Raw genomic sequence first — 22,853 nt, forward strand, 5'->3', positions numbered from 1 at the left:
TTGAAGGCCGATAAATCCCCAGGGCCTGATAGTCTGCATCCCAGAGTACTTAAGGAAGTGGCCCTAAAAATACTGAATGCATTGGTGATCATTTTCCAACATTCTATAGACTCTGGATCAGTTCCTATGGATTGGAGGGTAGCTAGTGTAACCCCACTTTTCAAAAAAAGGAGGGAGAGAGAAAACAAGGAATTATAGACCGGTTAGCCTGACATCGGTAGTGGGGAAAATGTTGGAATCAATTATTAAAGATGGAATAGCAGCGGATTTGGAAAGCAGTGACAGGATCGGTCCAAGTCAGCATGGATTTATGAAGGGGAAATCATGCTTGACAAATCTGGAATTTTTTGACGATGTAACTAGTAGAGTGGACAAGGGAGAACCAGTGGATGTGGTGTATTTGGAATTTCAAAAGGCTTTTGACAAGATCCCACACATGAGACTGGTGTGCAAAATGAAAGCACAGTGTATTGGGGAAAATATACTGACGTGGATAGAGAACTGGTTGGCAGACAGGAAGCAGAGAGTCGGGACAAATGGGTCCTTTTCAGAATGGCAGGCAGTGGCTAGTGGAGTGCCGCAGAGCTCAGTGCTGGGACCCCAGCTCTTTACAATATACATCAATGATTTGGATGAAGGAATTGAGTAATACCTCCAAGTTTACAGATGACACTAAACTGGGTGGCGGTGTGAGCTGTGAGGAGGACGCTGGAGGTTGCAGTGTGACTTGGACAAGTTAGGTGAGTGGGCAAATGCATGGCAGATGCAGTATAATGTGGATAAATGTGAGGTTATCCACTTTGGGGGCAAAAACGCGAAGATAGAATATTATCTGAATGGCGGCAGATTAGGAAAAGGGGAACTGCAACGAGACCTGGGTGTCATGGTTCATCAGTCATTGAAAGTTGGCATACAGGTACAGCAGGCGGTGAAGAAGGCAAATAGTATGTTGGCCTTCATAGCTAGGGGACTTGAGTATAGGAGCAGGGAGGTCTTACTGCAGTTATACAGGGCCTTATTGAGACCTCACCTGGAATATTGTGTTCAGTTTTGGTCTACTAATCTGAGGAAGGACATTCTTGCTATTGAGGGAGTGCAGCGAAGGTTCACCAGACTGATTCCTGGGATGGCAGGACTGACATATGAGGAGAGACTGGATCAACTGGGCCTTTATACATTGGAGTTTAGAAGGATGAGAGGGGATCTCATAGAAACATATAAGATTCTGACGGGACATGACAGGTTAGATGCGGGTAGAATGTTCCCGATGTTGGGGAAGTCCAGAACCAGGGGACATAGTCTTAGGATAAGGGGTAGGCTATTTCGGACTGAGATGAGGAGAAACTTCTTCACTCAGAGAATTGTTAACCTGTGGAATTCCCTGCCGCAGAGAGTTGTTGAAGCCAGTTCATTGGATATATTCAAGAAGGAGTTAGATATGGCCCTCACGGCGAAGGGGATCAAGGGGTATGGAGGGAAAGCAGGAAAGGGGTACAGAGGGAATGATCAGCCATGATCTTATTGAATGGTGGTGCAGGCTCGAAGGGCTGAATGGCCTACTCCTGCACCTATTTTCTATGTTTCTGTTTCCATGTAAGTTCATGCTCTAGACATTTTGTCAGGAGTAGGGTACCACTGGAGTTGGCTTTCCCTACCCCCTCTCTGCCAATCACGCCTCCCCAGAGGGCTGTGTCCTTACCAACTCTGATGTTGAAGTCGCCGAGGAGGATCAGTTTGTCGTCTGCTGGGACGCGAGACAGGGATTTTTCGCGGTTGGAGTAAAGACCCTTTTTGGTCTCATCCGTTGCATCGAGTGTTGGGGCGTACACACTGATCACTGTGGCACACTGGTTCCGGGATAGGGTGAGTCGAAGAATCATGAGGCGGTCGTTAGCCCCGCAGGGGGAGTCTTTAAGGCGGTCGACCAACTTGTTTTTGATGGCGAAGCCCACTCCGTGAAGGCGGCGTTCTTCCTCTGGTTTCCCTGTCCAGAAAAAGGTGTAACCTCCACCATGTTCCTTGAGCTGGCCTTCCCCTGACTGCTTAGGGCGGCAATGTTGATGTCAAAGCGTCTAAGTTTCCGGGCAACTATGGCGGTGCGGCGTTCCGGCCTGTCGCTGTTGGAGCTGTCCATGATGTTCCAGGTACCTAACTTCATGTTAACGGAATGCAAGATGCCTATGCATGAGTTCTTTTAACGTGGGGTGGCGATTGCACACCGGCTACCATGCGGGCTTAGCTGAGCAAGGTCTTGGTCCAGTGGAAAGGGGGTCCAAAACGACTGGAGAGCAGGCACTGCTGTATGAGTCTAATTGCCTACTGTCTGCTATATCACAACTCTCAGTATAACATTCTGTCATGTACAACAATAACAACTTGCATTTGATTAGCACATTTAAAGAATTAACTTGCATTTATATTGTGCTTCCCTGGTTCAATGAATGGAGTAAAAACATCCCAAGGTACTCCAGAGATGGCATCAGAAATAAATACCACAACCCCCAGTATAAGAATCTGTGACATGATAAAGCATCCAATGTAAAATACACCACCGTTCCAATAGTGGCCCGAGTAAAATAATCCTCAATATTTCCTGCCCTTACCACAATCTTTCTGTACGATTATCTGATACATCACAAAACTGGTTTATTCTATCTTTGCACAGATAGCAGCAATGATAACTGATGCCAGGTATTAAGGGGATGAGTTAGGAGGAAAACCAGGAGAAACTTGAGTTCTACAGTCGAGCGAGAAGGTGGTTAAAGTATGAAATGGTATAGACATGGTAAACATAGACTATTACTTCACCGTGTGTGTAGAACTTGTTGGACTGTGTGTTGTGTGTGGGGGGGGGGTGGGGGGGAGTGAGGGTTGCTGCAGTTGTGATAATGAGTTCAGATTCACTCTCGAGTGTACTTGAAACATTTATTGGCATAATTGTATTAAATTCCCTTTTCCCCCTCTACAGGTGGGATTGTAACTCTTGAGGACCTGAAGAACTACACACCTCAATTCACTGAAAATGTGCTAAACATATCGATTGGTGACTACACGTTGTTTGTGCCCGACGCTCCGTCCGGTGGGCTTGTGCTTGGATTGATATTGAATATCCTGAAGGGTGAGCTATCATAGCGGCGACATTCTGACCAGCGGTGTTGGTGACGTCAGCGTGTCTCTGGGGAGCCGGTTCCCATTACAAAAATAATCCATGGTAATCTTCTAATGGCTGTACACCCGGGTGATCCATTTGGGGCCCATTCACACTTCCAATGTTTGGGCAGTAGGCCTGCCCAGAGGACTTCCTCAATTAATTTTCACAGTTATTATTTCCTGCTCCCACACACCCCGTGTACCCAGATCAGAACATGGAAGAAATATTTATGTAATGAGAAATGCAACAAAATTACTGTTCCAATATAACCTGACTGGATAGAAAGTCTTTGTCAAAATTGTGTTGTTTAAGCGCAATGAGCAGGGCATTCCCTACACCAATCCCAATGGCACCGTTTTCATAGTTGAGCACTCGACACTCCGAGTCTGAAGTGCGTGACACAATGCCAGGGAAATGGAAGGACCGTCAATGGGCTGGAACATTTTTGTGATGCCAGGTCAGGAGCATTCATGTGCCTGCTTGTCCCACAAAACCAGTGCCATTGGGCTTTTACAAGTCTCTCTCCTTTTGCACTGGTTAGGTCGCCCCACCCATTGGTTCCTGAGAATGGTGTTGTAAGATTACATTGCATAGAATTTACAGCACAGAAAAACACCATTCAGCCCCAAAAGCATTATGCCGGTGTTTATGGTCCACATGAGAATACTCCCACCCCTCTTTGTCTACCCTATCGGTGTAACCTTCTATACCTTGCTCCCTCATGTACTTATCTAGCTTGCCTTTAAATGTGTCGGTGCTCAATATTCGCCTCAACCACTTCATGTGGTAACAAGATCCACATTCTAACCACTCTCTGGGTAAAGAAGTTTGTCCTGAATCCTTTATTGGATTTATTAGTGAACTTTAGTCAGATAATTTCATTTCCTTAATTTTCTATGGATTTACAGGTTATAATTTTACTCCGCATAGTGTTTCTACCCCAGGACAGAAGGCCCTGACGTATCATCGAATAGTTGAAGCCTTTAAATTTGCATTTGCAAAGAGAAGCATGATGGGAGATCCACGATTTGTCAACCTCACTGAGGTAAAGTACCAGTTGAAATGTCGTTCTCAGTCAATCAAAAGCTGTTATCCTTGCTAGCACCAGTACTGTCACACTGCTTGCTGAGCAAGTTGTATACTGTTCCACCTTGCACACACAGTGCTGTGCGTACGGGAGTGTGCGTTGGGGTGAGTCTGAGCTTTTGCGTGCATGTAGCACTGGGAAAGCACCTGGGTTTCTGCTGTCATCTCTTGTCAGTGAGGCTTCCAGGGTGTGCTATGGGTTTGGAATCCTCATCAGAGAAACACCAAGCTCATTGATAATAGAAACAGAAAATGCTCAGCAGGTCAGGCAGCATCTGTGGAGAGAGAAACAGAGTTTACGTTTCAGGTCGACCCTTAGTTCTGAGAATGGGACTAATTGGATAGCTCTTTCATAGAGCCAGTACAAGCACGATTGGCCGAAAGGCCTCTTTCTGTGCTGTATGATTACAATGGATTAGAGATTTGGATTCTCTACGTTTCTATAAAATAGAAGTTAAGTTGCCGGGGTTTTGTGGACCAGTCCTGGAGCTTGCGGGTCACATGTGACTGCAGTCTGGACCCTGACTGAATTGAAACATAGAAAGTAGGTGCAGGAGTAGGCCATTCGGCCCTTCGAGCTTGCACCACCATTCAATAAGATCATGGCTGATCATGCAACTTCAGTACCCCATTCCTGCTTTCTCTCCATACCCCTTGATCCCTTTAGCCGTAAGGGCCACATCTAACTCCCTTTTGAATATATCCAATGAACTGGACTCAACAACTTTCTGTGGTAGAGAATTTCACAGGTCCACAATTCTCTGAGTGAAGACATTTCTCCTCATCTCGGTCCTAAATAGCTTACCCCTTATCCTTAGATTGTGACCCCTGGTTCTGGACTTCCCCAACATCGGGAACATTCTTCCTGATTCTAACCTGTCCAATCCCGTCAGAATTTTATATGTTTCTATGAGATCCCCTCTCATTCTTCTAAATTCCAGTGAATATAAGCCTAGTCGATCCAGTCTTTCTTCATATGTCAGTCTTGCCATCGCGGGAATCAGTCTGGTGAACCTTCGCTGCACTCCCTCAATAGCAAGAATGTCCTTCCTCAGATTAGGAGACCAAAACTGTACACAATATTCAAGGTGTGGCCTCACCAAGGCCCTGTACAACTCAGTACGACCTCCCTGCTCCTATACTCAAATCCTCTCGCTATGAAGGCCAACATGCCATTTGCCTTCTTCACAGCCTGCTGTACCCGCTTGCCAACTTTCAATGACTGATGTACATAACACCAAGTCTCGTTGCACCTCCCCTTTTCCTAATCTGTCGCCATTCAGATAATATTCTGCCTTCCTGTTTTTGTCACCAAAGTGGATAACCTCACATTTATCCACATTATACTACATTTGCCCACTCACCTAACCTGTCCAAGTCACCCTGCAGCCTCTTAGCATCCTCCTCACAGCTCATACTGCCACCCAGTTTAATGTCATCTGCAAACTTGGAGATATTACATTCAATTCCTTCGTCTAAATCATTAATGTATATTGTAAATAGCTGGGGTCCCAGCGATGAACCTTGCGGTACCCCATTAGTCACTGCTTGCCATTCTGAAAAGGACCCGCTTATTCCTACTCTTTGCTTCCTGTCTGCCAACCGGTTCTCTATCCACATCAATACATTACCCCCAATACCATGTGCTTTAATTTTGCACATTAATCTCTGTGTGGGACCTTGTCAAAAGCCTTTTGAAAGTCCAAATACACCACATCCACTGGTTCTTCCTTGTCCATTCTACCAGTTACATCCTCAAAAAACTCTGGAAGATTTGTCAAGCATGATTTCCCTTTCATAAATCCATGCTGACTTGGACCGATCCTGTCACTGCTTTCCAAATGCGCTGCTATTTCATCTTTAATAACTGATTCCAACATTTTCCCCACTACCGATGTCAGGCTAACCGGTCTATAATTCCTTGTTTTCTCTCTCCCTCTTTTTTTGAAAAGTGGGGTTACATTAGCTACCCTTCAATCCATAGGAACTGATCCAGAGTCTATAGAATGTTGGAAAATGACCACCAATGCATTCAGTATTTTTAGGGCCACTTCCTTAAGTACTCTGGGATGCAGACTATCAGGCCCTGGGGATTTATCGGCCTTCAATCCCATCAATTTCCCTAACACAATTTCCTGACCAATAAGGATTTCCTTCAGTTCCTCCTTCTCGCTAGACTCTCGGTCCCCTAGTATTTCCGGAAGGTTATTTGTGTCTTCCTTAGTGAAGACAGAACCAAGTATTTGTTCAATTGGTCTGCCATTTCTTTGTTCCCCATTATAAATTCGCCTGAGTCTGACTGCAAGGGACTTACATTTGGCTTCACTAATCGTTTTCTCTTCAAATAGCAATAGAAGCTGTTGCAGTCATTTTTTATGTTCCCTGCAAGCTTACTTTCAGACAGTATTTTCCCCCTCCTAATTAAACCCTTTGGCCTCCTCTGCTGAATTCTATATTTCTTCCAGTCCTCAAGTTTGTTGCTTTTTCTGGACAATTTATATGCCGCTTCCTTGGATTTAACACTATCCCTAATTTCCCTTGTTAGCCACGGTTGAGCCACGTTCCCCGTTTTATTTTTACATCAGACAGGGATGTACAATTGTTGAAGTTCATCCATGTGATCTTTAAATGTCTGCCATTGCCTATACCATCAACCCTTTTAGTATCATTTGCCAGTCTATCCTAGCCAATTCATGTCTCATACCATCGAAGTTACCTTTCTTTAAGTTCAGGACCCTAGTCTCTGAATGAACTGTATCACTCCCCATCTTAATGAAGAATTCTACCATATTATGGTCACTCTTCCCCAAGGGGCCTCTCACAACAAGATTGCCAATTAATCCTCTCTCATTACACAAGACCCAGTCTAGGATGGCCTGCTCTCTAGTTGGTTCCTCGACATATTGGTCTAGAAAATCATCCCTTATACACTCTAGGTAATCCTCCTCCACCGTATTGCTACCAGTTTGGTTAGCCCAATCTATATGTAGATTAAAGTCACCCATGATAACAGCTGTACCTTTATTGCAGGCATCTCTAATTTCCTGTTTGATGCCATCCCCAACCTCACTACTACTGTTTGGTGGTCTGTACACAACTCCCACTAATGATATACTTCTGGTTCACTTTCAGAAGAGCACCGCCTACTGTCCACAGTGTGTAGTTCCTTCATTTCTTACACCAGCCATCCTGTGCCCTCTGAGTGAGACTGATATTTTAGAGTTGAGATGTGTACTTTGTGCTGTAAGCTGAGACAATGCAACTCATTTCATGAAGGACCTTAATTGTCAGCAGGTAGAGGGGACTTTTGTTCATTCAGTCTGAGCTGCATTCGATCCCTGATCTCAGAGATGAAAGACCCCAACTATTTACAATCTATATTAACAACTTGGAGGAAGGGACCGAGTGTAACGTAGCCAAGTTTGCTGACAATACAAAGATGGGAGGAAAAGCAATGTGTGAGGAGGACACAAAAAATCTGCAAAAGGACATGGACAAGCTAAGTGAGTGGACAAAAATTTGGCAGATGGAGTATAATGTTGGAAAGTATGAGGTCATGCACTTTGGCAGAAAAAAAAAATCAAAGAGCAAGTTATTATTTAAATGGAGAAAGATTGCAAAGTGCTGCAGTACAGCGGGACCTGGGGGTACTTCTGCATGAAATACAAAAGGTCAGTATGCAGGTATAGCAAGTGATCAGGAAGGCCAATGGAATCTTGGTCTTTATTCGAAAGGGGATGGAGTATAAAAGCAGGGAAATCTTGCTACAGTTGTACAGGGTATTGGTGAGGCTACACCTGGAATACTACGTGCAGTTTTGGTTTCCATATTTACGAAAGGGTATACTTGCTTTGGAGGCAGTTCAGAGAAGGTTCACAAAGTTGATTCCAGAGATGAGGGGGTTGACTTATGAGGAAAGGTTGAGTAGGTTGGGCCTCTACTCAGTGGAATTCAGAAGAATGAGAGGTGATCTTATTGAAACGTATAAGATTATGAGGGGGCTTGATGGGGTGGATGTATGTGATGTATATAATGACTCGAAAGACTTGTTACTGTAAACTCACTCAGGTGCAAACCTGGTTCAACTTTATTTGCACCCAAAGTGCGCACATGACATGGTACTCGCTCTTATATACCACGCAAACATGCGTACAGCCCGATGACCTGGGCAAGCGTTCTGATTCAGTTATGATTGGAGGCTGAGTAACCGATCTGATGGGAGTGGTAATGACCCTATCAGAGACTGAGAGTCCAGATTCAGTAATGACAGCAGAATCTTCTGATGAATGAACATTGGTTGGTTGGTCACTGACTGCATCTTCTGCAACTGGTTCCGCTTCATCCGTGTGCTGCAGTTTTATCTGATCAACATGTTTCCTGTATGTTTGCCCATTCTTGAGCCTGACAATAAACACTCTGTTACCCTCCTTGGCAGTAACAGTTCAGGCGATCCACTTTGGACCTTGACCATAATTCAGCACATAAACTGGATCGTTGACAGAGATGTCACATGACACAGCAGCATGATCATGATACCATTGCTGATTTTGATGTCTGTTTTCAACATGATCATTCAAATCAGGATGGACAAGAGAAAGCTTGGTCTTGAGACTTCTCTTCATCAGTAGTTCAGCAGGGGAGACCCCGGTAAGCCTGTGAGGTCTTGTCCTGTAACTAAGCAATATACATGACAAACGAGTCTGCAGTGAACCCTGAGTCACACGTTTCATGCTCTGCTTGATCGTTTGAACCACACGCTCTGCTTGACCATTAGATGCAGGTTTGAATGGAGCAGACCTTACATGTCTGATACTATTGAGTTTCATAAACTCCTGAAACTCCAGACTTATGAAGCAAGATCCGTTATCGCTCACAACAATGTCAGGCAAACCATGCGTAGCAAACATGACACGAAGGCTCTCAATAGTAGCTGTGGACGTATTGGATGTCATAATAATACACTCATACACTCTATCCACTTTGAATATGCGTCCACCACAACAAAAAACATCTTTCCCAGGAAAGGGCCCGCAAAATCGATGTGCATCCTCGACCATGGTTTAGATGGCCACGACCAAAGACTCAGCAGAGATTCCGCTGGTACTTTCCTTAGCTGCATGCAAGTATTGCACTGATGCACACATGATTCCAGATCAAAGTCAATTCCAGGCCACCAAACATGAGCCCTGGCAATGGCTTTCATCATGACAATGCCAGGATGAGTGCTATGTAGTTCACGTACAAATTTTTCTCTGCCTTTCTTAGGCATAACAACACGATTGCCCCACAGTAGACAATCTGATTGAATGGATAGTTCACCTTTGTGACGGTTGTAAGGTTTGGTCTCATCACACATCTCCATGGGTATTGCAGACCAATCACCACTAAGGACACAACGTTTTACAACTGATAAAATAGGGTCATGGCTGGTCCAGATCCTAACTTGTTGAGCAGTGACAGGGGTTCCTTCACTCTCAAAACATAGAAACATAGAAAATAGGTGCAGGAGTAGGCCATTCGGCCCTTCTAGCCTGCACCGCCATTCAATGAGTTCATGGCTGAACATTCAACTTCAGTACCCCATTCCTGCTTTCTCGCCATACCCCTTGATCCCCCGAGCAGTAAGGACCTCATCTAACTCCTTTTTGAATATATTTAGTGAATTGGCCTCAACAACTTTCTGTGGTAGAGAATTCCACAGGTTCACCACTCTCTGGGTGAAGAAGTTCCTCCGCATCTCGGTCCTAAATGGCTTACCCCTTATCCTTAGACTGTGACCCCTGGTTCTGGACTTCCCCAACATTGGGAACATTCTTCCTGCATCTAACCTGTCTAACCCCGTCAGAATTTTATATGTTTCTATGAGGTCCCCTCTCATTCTTCTGAACTCCAGTGAATACAAGCCCAGTTGATCCAGTCTTTCTTGATAGGTCAGTCCCGCCATCCCGGGAATCAGTCTGGTGAACCTTCGCTGCACTCCCTCAATAGCAAGAATGTCCTTCCTCAGGTTAGGAGACCAAAACTGTACACAATACTCCAGGTGTGGCCTCACCAATGCCCTGTACAACTGCAGCAACACCTCCCTGCCCCTGTACTCAAATCCCCTTGCTATGAAGGCCAACATGCCATTTGCTTTCTTAACCGCCTGCTGCACCTGCATGCCAACCTTCAATGACTGATGTACCATGACACCCAGGTCTCTTTGCACCTCCCCTTTTCCTAATCTGTCACCATTCAGATAATAGTCTGTCTCTCTGTTTTTACCACCAAAGTGGATAACCTCACATTTATCCACATTATACTTCATCTGCCATGCATTTGCCCACTCACCTAACCTATCCAAGTCGCTCTGCAGCCTCACAGCATCCTCCTCGCAGCTCACACTGCCACCCAACTTAGTGTCATCCGCAAATTTGGAGATACTACATTTAATCCCCTCATCTAAATCATTAATGTACAGTGTAAACAGCTGGGGCTCCAGCACAGAACCTTGCGGTACCCCACTAGTCACTGCCTGCCATTCTGAAAAGTACCCATTTACTCCTACTCTTTGCTTCCTGTCTGACAACCAGTTCTCAATCCATGTCAGTACACTACCCCCAATCCCATGTGCTCTAACTTTGCACATCAATCTCTTGTGTGGGACCTTGTCGAACGCCTTCTGAAAGTCCAAATATACCACATCAACTGGTTCTCCCTTGTCCACTCTACTGGAAACATCCTCAAAAAATTCCAGAAGATTTGTCAAGCATGATTTCCCTTTCACAAATCCATGCTGACTTGGACCTATCATGTCACCTCTTTCCAAATGCACTGCTATGACATCCTTAATAATTGATTCCATCATTTTACCCACTACCGATGTCAGGCTGACCGGTCTATAATTCCCTGTTTTCTCTCTCCCTCCTTTTTTAAAAAGTGGGGTTACATTGGCTACCCTCCACTCCATAGGAACTGATCCAGAGTCAATGGAATGTTGGAAAATGACTGTCAACGCATCCACTATTTCCAAGGCCACCTCCTTAAGTACTCTGGGATGCAGTCCATCAGGCCCTGGGGATTTATCGGCCTTCAATCCCATCAATTTCCCCAACACAATTTCCCGGCTAATAAGGATTTCCCTCAGTTCCTCCTCCTTCCTAGACCCCCGACCCCTTTTATAACCGGAAGGTTGTTCGTGTCCTCCTTCGTGAATACCGAACCAAAGTACTTGTTCAATTGGTCCGCCATTTCTTTGTTCCCCGTTATGACTTCCCCTGATTCTGACTGCAGGGGACCTACATTTGTCTTTACTAACCTTTTTCTCTTTACATATCTATAGAAACTTTTGCAATCCGTCTTAATGTTCCCTGCAAGCTTCTTCTCATACTCCATTTTCCCTGCCCTAATCAAACCCTTTGTCCTCCTCTGCTGAGTTCTAAATTTCTCCCAGTCCCCAGGTTCGCTGCTATTTCTGGCCAATTTGTATGCCACTTCCTTGGCTTTAATACTATCCCTGATTTCCCTTGATAGCCACGGTTGAGCCACCTTCCCTTTTTTATTTCTATGCCAGACAGGAATGTACAATTGTTGTAGTTCATCCATGCGGTCTCTAAATGTCTGCCATTGCCCATCCACAGTCAACCCCTTAAGTATCATTCGCCAATCCATCTCAGCCAATTCACGCCTCATACCTTCAAAGTTAGCCTTCTTTAAGTTCTGGACCATGGTCTCTGAATTAACTGTTTCATTCTCCATCCTAATGCAGAATTCCACCATATTATGGTCACTCTTCCCCAAGGGGCCTCGCACAACGAGATTGCTAATTAATCCTTTCTCATTACATAACACCCAGTCTAAGATGGCCTCCCCCCTAGTTGGTTCCTCGACATATTGGTCTAAAAAACCATCCCTTATGCACTCCAGAAAATCCTCCTCCACCGTATTGCTTCCAGTTTGGTTAGCCCAATCTATGTGCTTATTAAAGTCACCCATTATAACTGCTGCACCTTTATTGCACGCACCCCTAATTTCCTGTTTGATGCCCTCCCCAACATCACTACTACTGTTTGGAGGTCTGTACACAACTCCCACTAACGTTTTTTGCCCTTTGGTGTTCTGCAGCTCTACCCATATAGATTCCACATCATCCAAGCTAATGTCCTTCCTAACTATTGCCTTAATCTCCTCCTTAACCAGCAATGCTACCCCACCTCCTTTTCCTTTTATTCTATCCTTCCTGAATGTTGAATACCCCTGGATGTTGAGTTCCCAGCCCTGCTCATCCTGGAGCCACGTCTCCGTAATCCCAATCACATCATATTTGTTAACATCTATTTTCACAGTTAATTCATCCACCTTATTGCGGATACTCCTTGCATTAAGACACAAAGCCTTTAGGCTTGTTTTTTTAACACCCTCTGTCCTTTTAGAATTTTGCTGTACAATGGCCCTTTTTGTTCTTTGCCTTGGGTTTCTCTGCCCTCCACTTTTCCTCATCTCCTTTCTGTCTTTTGTTTTTGCCTCCTTTTTGTTTCCCTCTATCTCCCTGCATTGGTTCCCATCCCCCTGCCATATTAGTTTAACTCCTCCCCAACAGCACTAGCAAACACTCCCCCGAGGACATTGGTTCCGATTCTGCCCAGGTGCAGACCGTCCGGATTGTACTGGTCCCACCTCCCCCAGAACCGGTTCCAATGCCCCAGGAATTTGAATCCCTCCCTGCTGCACCATTGCTCAAGCCACGTATTCATCTGAGCTATCCTGCGATTCCTACTCTGACTAGCACGTGGCACTGGTAGCAATCCCGAGATTACTACTTTTGAGGTCCTACTTTTTAATTTAGCTCCTAGCTCCTTAAATTCATTTCGTAGGAACTCATCCCTTTTTTTACCTATGTCATTGGTACCAACGTGCACCACGACAACTGGCTGTTCTCCCTCCCTTTTTAGAATGTCCTCCACCCGCTCCGAGACATCCTTGACCCTTGCACCAGGGAGGCAACATACCATCCTGGAGTCTTGGTTGCGGCCGCAGAAACGCCTATCTATTCCCCTTACAATTGAATCCCCTATCACTATCGCTCGCCCACTCTTTTTCCTGCCCTCCTGTGCAACAGAGCCAGCCACGGTGCCATGAACTTGGCTGCTGCTGCCCACTCCTGATGAGTCATCCCCCTCAACAGCACTCAAAGCAGTGTATCTGTTTTGCAGTGGGATGACCACAGGGGACCCCTGCACTACCTTCCTTGCACTACTCTTCCTGCTGGTCTTCCATTCCCTCGCTGGCTGTGGACCCTTCTCCTGCAGTAAGACCAACTCGCTACACGTGATACTCACGTCATTCTCAGCATCGTGGATGCTCCAGAGCGAATCCACCTTCAGCTCCAACTCCGCAACGCGGACCGTCAGTAGCCGGAGGTGGACACACTTCCCGCACATGTAGTCGTCAGGGACACTGGTGTTGTCCCCGTGTTCCCACATGGTACAGGAGGAGCATATCACGTGACCGAGCTGTCCTGCCATGACTTAACCCTTAGATACACTTAAATTGCCGACAACAATGTTAAAAGTTACTGACTAATAAAGAAAAAGAAAAACTACTCACCAATCAGCAGCCAATCACTTACCACGTTGGCTGTGACGTCACCTTTTGATTTCTTTCTACTTCTTTTTTGCCTTTTTTGCCTTCTCTCCCAGCTGGAGCTGCACTGGTACGCCTCTCTCGACTAAAGCATCCATTACTAACAGTAGATCTGCAGGTTGTGGCGTCACCATCTCAGGTGTGGGCAACGGCAACCGGCTCAGTGCATCGGCACAATTCTCAGTGCCAGGTCTATGACGGATAATATAAATCATAGGCAGATAATGTCAGAGCCCACCTCGGGATATGGGACGATGCATTGGTATTAATACCTTTGTTTTCCGAAAACAATGAAATGAGTGGCTTGTGATCCGTTTCGAGTTTAAAACGAAGACCAAACAGGTACTGATGCATCTTTTTGACCCCATACACACAGGCCAAAGCTTCTTTTTCTACCATGCTGTAAGCTCTTCCGCCTTTGACAAACTTTTCGAAGCATATGCAACAGGCTGTAGCTTACCCGACTCATTTGCTTATTGGAGTACACAGCCAACCCCATATGATGAAGCATCACAGGCCAATACAAGACACTTACACAGATCATAGTGAACCAGCAGCTTGTTAGAACAGAGCAGATTCTTGGCTTTCTCAAAAGCTCTATCTCGAGATACACCCCAGACCCAGCTGTCACCTTTTCTGAGCAGCATGTGCAGTGGCTCTAATAAAGTGCTCAATCTGGGTAAGAAATTACCGAAGTAGTTGAGTAGCCCAAGGGATGAATGCAGCTCCGTCACATTCTGAGGTCTGGGTGCATTTGTGATGGCCTTGGTTTTTGAATCCATCAGCAGCAATCTTCCTCCCCAGGAATTCAACTTCAGTTGCCATGAAGACACACTTTGCATGATTCAGCCTGAGTCCCACTTTGTCCAGACGATGTAGGACTTGTTCAAGATTGTTCAGATGTTCAGCAGTGTCGTAACCTGTGACCAGAATGTCATCTTGAAACATGATGGTTCTAGGAATGGACTTCAGTAGACTCTCCATGTTCCTCTGAAATATGGCTGCAGCCTAACGGATTCCAAAAGGACACCTGCTGTAGACAAACAGTCCTTTATGGGTGTTGATGCAGGTGAATTTCTTTGAAGTGTCGACAAGCTCCTGTGTCATATAGGCTGACGTCAGATCCAGTTTAGTGAACGACTTTCCACCAGCTAGCATGGCGAACAGGTCATCAGCCTTCGGTAGCGGTTACTGATCCTGTTTTGAAAATCTGTTAATCGTAACCTTGTAGTCCCCACAGATCCTAACAGTGCCATCACTCTTTAACACAGGAATGAAAGGACTGGCCCATTCATTAAATTCAACCGGTGAGTCAGTCAAGCTCAATTTCGACCTTCTCCCTCATCATGGAACAGACCAAACTTTATGATAGACAGGTCTTGCATCGAAATCCAGGTGAATCTGCACTTTGGCTTCAGTAAAATTGCCAATGCCTGGTTCAAACAAAGAAGGAAACTTCTTCAGCACTTCAGCACACGAAGTGTCATCCACCGAGGACAACGCTTTGATATCATTCCAGTTGCACTTGATTTTCTCGAGCCAATTCCTGCCGAACAGCATTGGACCATTGCCTGGGATGATCCATAATGGTAAATTGTGAACCACACCACCATACGACACCTTGACTACTGCACTGCCAATCACCGGTATGAGTTCCTTAGTGTAAGTACGCAACTTGGCATTGACTGGATTCAGCTCAGGCTTCACAGCCTCAGTGTCCCACAGCTTGTCGAATGTCCTTTGGCTCATTATCGACTGACTCGCACCCGTGTCCAGCTCCATTGATACAGGCACACCATTCAGCTTCACATTAACTATTATCGGTTGGCTCTTTGTCAGGAACGAATATCCTCGGGTATCTCGGGTTGCATATCCGAGCCAGCACTGGACTGGTCATCATCATCAATGTGATGAACAGCAGCATGCTTGCTCAGTTGTGGGCACATTTGTTGAAGATGCCCCACTTTTGAACAGCCTTTACAGATTTACTGTTTAAAACAACACTGATGATGCCGATGATTGCCCCCACAACGCCAACAGGGTGAAATCGGATTTGTACCCGTTGGCGGACTTTGAGCAGTGACAGGTTTCACATAAGCAGTCGAGTAGGCCCTGCCATAAGCAGCTCTGCCACACGATGACACAATCTTGTTTACAGTACTTGCTGTGGAGCTCCGACTCTTCGATGATATCTGCCTTAAATTATCATCAGTCGCCATGCATGCCTGGGCAGTCGCGATGGTCTTGCTCAAATCCAGCGTTTCTGCAGACAATAATTTACGAAGGATCACATCATGGTTGATGTCTATCATGAAGAAATCTCGCAGCATGTCTTCCAACGTGTTTCCGAACACACACGGCTCAGCCAGACATCTTAGGTCGGTGACGAATCCTGACACATCCTGGTCCTCAGCATGAACATGTGTGTAGAAGCGATAGCGTGAGATGATGATCCCCTCTTTTGGCTTGAGGTGTTCATGCACCAGAGCACACAAATCCCCATACTCTTTGTCCATTGAACGTGCAGGCGAGAGAAGATTCTTTATGAGGCCATAAATTTTTGGACCACAAACCATGAGGAAAACCGTCCTGTGCCGAACTGCGTCACCAGCTTCCCCCATTTTGTTGGCCACGAAATACTGATCCAGGCAGTCGATAAAATCCGCCCAATCCTCGCCATCCACGTATCTCTCCAGAACTCCAATGGTGCCCATTGTGCATGTGAAGGTTCTTAAGTTACCTTGTCGCCAAATGTAATGTATATAATGACTCGAAAGACTTGTTACTGTAAACTCATTCAGGTGCAAACCTGGTTCAACTTTATTCGTGCCCAAAATGTGCACATGGTACTCACTCTTATAAATCAGGGCCCGCGCACACGTGCATAAAACCCGATGATCTCCGACAGTGGCACCCCCTGGTGTCTAGTGACCCCAAGCATCAATACAGAACAATGCACTGATAGGGGAGACTAGAACTAGAGGGCATAATCTTAAAATAAGGGACCGCCATTTAAAACTGAGATGAGGAGAAATTTATTCTCTCAGAGGGTTGTGGATCTGTGGAATTCGCTGCCTCAGAGAGCTATGGAAGCTGGGACATTGAATAAATTTAAGACAGAAATAGACAGTTTCTTAAACGATAAGGGGATAAGGGGTTATGGAGAGCGGGCAAGGAAGTGGACCTGAGTCCATGATCGGATTAAATGGTGGAGCAGGCTCGAGGGGCAGTTTGGCCTACTCCTGCTCCTATTTCTTATGTTCTTATGTAATATCTAACCCACTGCACTAGCCTAATCATTTTATTCCTGTGATCTTTTTCATTAACAGCTCATTTCCAATATGACCTCAGACTATTTTGCAGAGCGGCTTCGGATGAAAATCACAGATGATACAATACACTCTATAAAATACTATGAGCCTGATTTCTACACCACGGATAATCACGGGACTGCCCATCTCTCCCTGGTAGCAGAGGATGGCAGTGCAGTGTCAGTAACCAGCACCATTAACTTATAGTAAGAGCTTTCTGGACTTCAGAAATTCATTCATTATAATATTATCTCCCTTTGCTTTTCTCCTTGGTCCTCCTTAACTGAGTGTACGGGGGCGGGGTGATGGGCTAGATTCTGAATTTTCTTATGTCTCATATCAACCAAACTAGAGGTGCACTGTAGGGAGGGGTGAGAAATAGCCCCACGTGAGAATGAAGGAGAGAGATATCACGAGTCCTTACACTTGCCAGTCACCACAACCTTGCTTACCATCGATTCCTACATTATAACAGAGTCTGCACTTCAAAAGTATTTGGTAAGTGCTTTGGAATGTCCCGAGGTTGTGAAAGGCGCTATATAAATGCAAGTACTTTCATATAGTTTTCACAGGATCTCACCTAACACTCTCCTGTCTGCCAGCTCCCATAACTGCCTATCCATTATCATTCTTCCATTCATACCTTTGTGCACAGGGCCCCACCATTTCAGATTTGGGCTTTCCACAGTCTCTCTTCTAGCTTACATTGTTTCTCCTCACAGTACATGCTTAATCCATCTGAACATGGGCTGCGATAGGTAGCAATTACATCAGAATGTGAAAAATGGTGCTGCTGTGTTCCTGAGGGACTGAGGTGTTGTAGGAAGGGACAACAGGTGTTATTGGGGAAGGTTAGTGTGACTCTGGGTCAAAGTAGTGCAAAGAGTGGCACCATAGTTGCTACAATTGTACAGGGCCTTGGTGAGGCCACACCTGGAGTATTGTGTACAGTTTTGGTCTCCTAACCTGAGGAAGGACATTCTTGTTATTGAGGGAGTGCAGCGAAGGTTCACCAGACTGATTCCCGGGATGGCGGGACTGACCTATCAAGAAAGACTGGATCAACTGGGCTTGTATTCACTGGAGTGCAGAAGAATGAGAGGGGACCTCATAGAAACGTTTAAAATTCTGACGGGGTTAGACAGGTTAGATGCAGGAAGAATGTTCCCAATGTTGGAGAAGTCCAGAACCAGGGGACACAGTCTAAGGATAAGGGGGAAGCCATTTAGGACCGAGATGAGGAGGAATTTCTTCACCCAGAGAGTGGTGAACCTGTGGAATTCTCTACCACAGAAAGTTGTTGAGGCCAATTCACTAAATATATTCAAAAAGGAGTTAGATGAAGTCCTTACTACTAGGGGAATCAAGGGGTATGGTGAGAAAGCAGGAATGGGGTACTGAAGTTGCATGTTCAGCCATGAACTCATTGAATGGCGGTGCAGGCTAGAAGGGCCAAATGGCCTACTCCTGCACCTAGTTTCTATGTTTCTATGTTTCTATATATCCACACTCAGTGCTCTGGTCTCCAAAATACAGAAAGGATGTAGAGGCACTGGGGAACATGCAAAGAAGATTTACAAGAAATATACAAGAACTGAGAGGTTATAACCAGCAGAGAAGACTGAACAGGCATCGATATTTACTCTAGAAAAGCGAAGGCTGAGGGGGCTACCTAGTGAGGGGCCCAAAATTGATGGCCTTACTGCCGACTGCTGCCCACTGCCTCCTCGAGTTGCACCCTGTGCCACTTTCGATTTGGGCTGGAGCGGGTGGGAGGGGAGAACCGCCCGCTGATGTCAGCGGACGGCCGAGTGGCGTAAGTGGACTCCCCCCTGCCGAGATGCCAGATTTATGTGGGCAGGAGTCAGCGGGAGTCGGTGCCAGAACAAGGGTGGACCCCTGCGAGGAGGTTGGGCTGTCCTCGATGATAGGTACGAAGATCTGAAAAAAAGGTGAGTAAACATTTTTTTATTTATTTTTTTACAGGGACTTACCTGGATGGGGTCCCCTGAAAGTCTTCCGATGGTTTTTTTTTGGTGCTTTTCCTTTTCAGGTCTTCGACCCTCCATGGGCCCGACTCCATCGTCGGCAACATTTGGGTGGCACTTGGGCGGGCGGGGGCCTTCACCAATTTCAGCCCCGAGGTCTTTTAAAATTCTGAAAGTATTAGATCGGGTAGACATAGAGAAGATGTTTCCATTTGTGGAGGGTCAAAATATAAGATAGTCACTTATAAATCTAATAAGGAATTCAGGAGAAACATTTTTGCCCAGAGAGTTGGTGGAATGTGGAACTTGCTGTCACATGGAGTAGTTGAGGCGAATAGCATTGATGCATTTAAGGGGAAGCTCGATAAATACATGAGGGAGAAAGGAATAGGAGGATAGGGTGAGATGGTATAGGATCGGAGGGGGCGCGTATGGAGCATAAACACCGGTATGGAACAGTTGTGCTAAATACGCTGTAAATTCGATGTAACATGTTATTGAGGATGGTGCAACCAGACAGTCAGCACTGTGGTAGGTCTGTAAAGTGCCAATTTAAAGAGTCCATTCTGGTGGCTGGAGCTTGTCAGGCAGAAGCAGTTGTGACCAGTTTGTGTGTACATTGCCCATGACTGTCCATCGGAACGAATGGTTAGCAAATCACAGGCAATTAATGTCTGAATTTCCGGTAAGCACAGCTGCCCATTGAGGCTGCTGTCAACAGCGCAAGTGCACAAAATCACCTCTTAAACTAGGCAACGTTGATTAGAATTTGTCTCCTTTTGTGGATTATGAAAGACATGAAATGTGTGAAGTAAGGAGTGATATTCGGTACCAATCTGCCTCTGCGTGGGTCCTGAACACCCACGAGCCAACAGGTGGCCTCTCCATCTGTATACAAGGTGGGTGAAATGAGTGGTGCTTTCTGTAAGGAAACTTCTTTTCTTTTTTTGCAGCTTTGGATCGAATGTGAGGTCAAGCAAAAATGGGATTATTTTCAACGATGAAATGGATGACTTTTCTTCACCGGGCATTCTGAGTGGGTTTGATGTTCCCCCTTCTATAGCCAACTTCATCAAACCAGGTGCGCACTGTTTAGAGGGGTATATTCAACTGATGGGAATTAATGTTTGTGCTGAAGAACGATACCATTTTGAAGTGTAGTCACTGTTGTAATGCAGGAAAAGGAAGATGGTTGTGGTTGTTGGAGGCCAATCAGCTCTGCCCCAGGACATTGCTGCAGGAGTTCCTCAGGGCAGTGTCCTAGGACCAACCATCTTCAGCTGCTTCATCGATGACCTTCCCTCCATCACAAGGTCAGAAGTGGGGAGGTTTGCTGATGATGGCACCGTCTTCAGTGCCATTCGCAACTCCTGATAATGAAGCAGTCTGTACCCGCATGAAGCAAGACCTGGACTGATAAGTGGCAAGTAACATTCGCGCCACAAAAGTGCGAGGCAATGACTATCTCCAACAAGAGAACATTTAACTACTGCTCCTTGACATTCAACAGCATTACCATCACCGAATCCCCCAACATCAACATCTTAGGGGTCACATCCACATAAATACTGTGGCTACAAGAGCAGGTCAGAGGCTGGGTATTGTGCGGCGAGTATCTTGCCTCCAAACTCTCCAAAGCCTTTCCACCATGTACAAGGCACAAGGCAGGAGTGTGATGGAACACTCCTCACTTGCCTGGATGAGTGCAGCTCCATCAACACTCAAGAAGCTCGACACCATCCAGGTGCCACTGTGGGCCGGAGTTAATGACTGGCAAAAATAATGGCGCTGGCAGGACCAGGATATTGGCACTGGCTGCAAATTTACATTAGCCCAGCGCTAAACTTAGCCTGCAAAGCTGTTTTTGTGGCGGTTGTCCCAGTAGGAGGCCCAATGTAGCGTGGCTGTAGCGTCATTGAAGCCAGAACAGCCTTCTCTTAAAGCAAGGCTGTCATTTTACAAGGCAGTGCAGTCCCTTAAAGGAGAACTGTCCACTAAAATGTTTTTTTTTAAATCATTTGACAAATAGACAGTTTTAAGCCTTTACTGCTCAACTGCCTTCTGGAAAAAAACATTAACATTAAAAAGAATTCCCAAATGGGAGTCTTCAGCTCTTAAAGCTGAATTTCCTTCCACACCTAAAAAGAAAAGGGGGAAAGTGCCTCAGTACTAACACAAATGGCTCAGTAAGCCAGGGCAGGGGCACCCAGTGTCTCGCACACAGTACTCCAGCTTTGTGCAAGGGTTCAACAATGCAAGAGAGGTCCTCTACCCACAGGAGCCAGGAGGCCCTCCAGAAAGAACGATGTGGGACCACATCACCGAGGCCATCACTGCCAGCAGTTTCTCCCCCACTATCTGGCTCCAATGCCCAAGGAAGCTTCATGACCTCAGACCAGTGGTCAAGGTCAGTGAATGCAACTTCAAAAGCTGTCTCTTACCATCTGCACCACTAGCCTCACACACTTCCCAATGCACGAATTTCCCAGCACCCCCCACACCCTACCCAATCACTCACCTACCAACAATCTGTACCAAACACGAGGCACATCTCCCATTCCTAGTTTCCCCTCATCCTCTTGGTGGAGACGGGTCTGGCCATCCTTGGCAGGACCATGGCTGAGCCCTTACCCAGCAGCAGGGCTGAAAGGAGGCGAAATGCTGGTATCCTCATCCGTTATCTTCTTTTCTGCATGCACCTCTTGCTCTCCCCTCATCACAACTCCACCCTTGTGCCTGCCTCATTTCACACACCCAAGAACTGCAGCCTGCTCAGCCAGTGGTTGGCCAAGAAGAGGGAGAAGAAGAAAGAAGAAACACCGTCACTCTATTTCACACTCCCAGCTAGCAGCTCCTCAAGGTTGACCAGCAAGGTCATCTGCAGTGTCCCCCATTGAAAGTCACCAGCCTTCCACCAGCCATACTGCAGGCTCTCAGGTAGCATTGCGTGACTTCAGTAGGACAGGCAAAGGGACACAGAAGGCAATCACTAAGGGAATGCATAAGGGTGATGAATTGACTTGTTGATGTCATATTGGATGGAGAGATGTATAAAGTTGGTTTGGAAAGTTTACTTTGCGTTAGCTTTTATTTCAGAATTTTAGCCAAGAGGACACTGTAATGGTCAATAACAGAGGGAAGGTAAGCTGTGGGACAAATGTTGAAAGGGAAAATGGGGTTGTGGTCACTGGTACTGTAGGCAGATGATTCCATCCCAGATATCCCAGTCAGAAAGCAACTGTCTGGGTTGCATCCTTCTTTCGGCTTCCTCCCCTTCAGCTTCCTCCCCTTCCCTCTGCGAGCGGATGCAAGAAATTGGAAATAAAAGCATTAAATGCTGGAAATACTCAGCAGGTCAGGCAGAATCTCGATCTGTTTCTCTCTCCATGGATGCTGTCTGACCTGCTGAGTATTTGCAGCATTTTCTGTCCTCTCGGAGGCCTTCCTTTACCATCCGAGACCTTGCAAGCATCCAGCAGCAGTCCCTGCGCACTTTGAAAACTTTTAACATCCATTGCAGCAAGCTACTACTTAAATAAAAGATTAAAAATCCAGTCCAAAAGCTTAAATGCAAACTTACCTGAACGATGTCTGTGACCCTTTAAGTGCTGACAGGGTCTCTGCTACTCGCTGGCTTTTCAGCGCAAAAGTCCAAGTTCACAGACTGCATGCCAACTGATGTCACGCTCTCCATAT

General features: G+C 45.9%; 1 protein-coding gene across 1 annotated transcript in view; it reads left to right on the forward strand.

The window, feature by feature from the left end:
- Nucleotides 1-22,853, forward strand: part of LOC139268212 (glutathione hydrolase 1 proenzyme-like) — a 94,137-nt gene that overhangs the window by 51,535 nt on the left and 19,749 nt on the right. The window contains exons 6-9 of the mRNA XM_070886262.1: nt 2,969-3,118; nt 4,060-4,196; nt 17,188-17,375; nt 20,111-20,238. Of these exons, the coding sequence (XP_070742363.1) occupies nt 2,969-3,118; nt 4,060-4,196; nt 17,188-17,375; nt 20,111-20,238 (603 nt within the window). The remainder of the gene's footprint in view (nt 1-2,968; nt 3,119-4,059; nt 4,197-17,187; nt 17,376-20,110; nt 20,239-22,853) is intronic.

Source organism: Pristiophorus japonicus, chromosome 8, assembly GCF_044704955.1.
Source record: "Pristiophorus japonicus isolate sPriJap1 chromosome 8, sPriJap1.hap1, whole genome shotgun sequence".
NCBI lineage: Eukaryota > Metazoa > Chordata > Chondrichthyes > Pristiophoridae > Pristiophorus > Pristiophorus japonicus.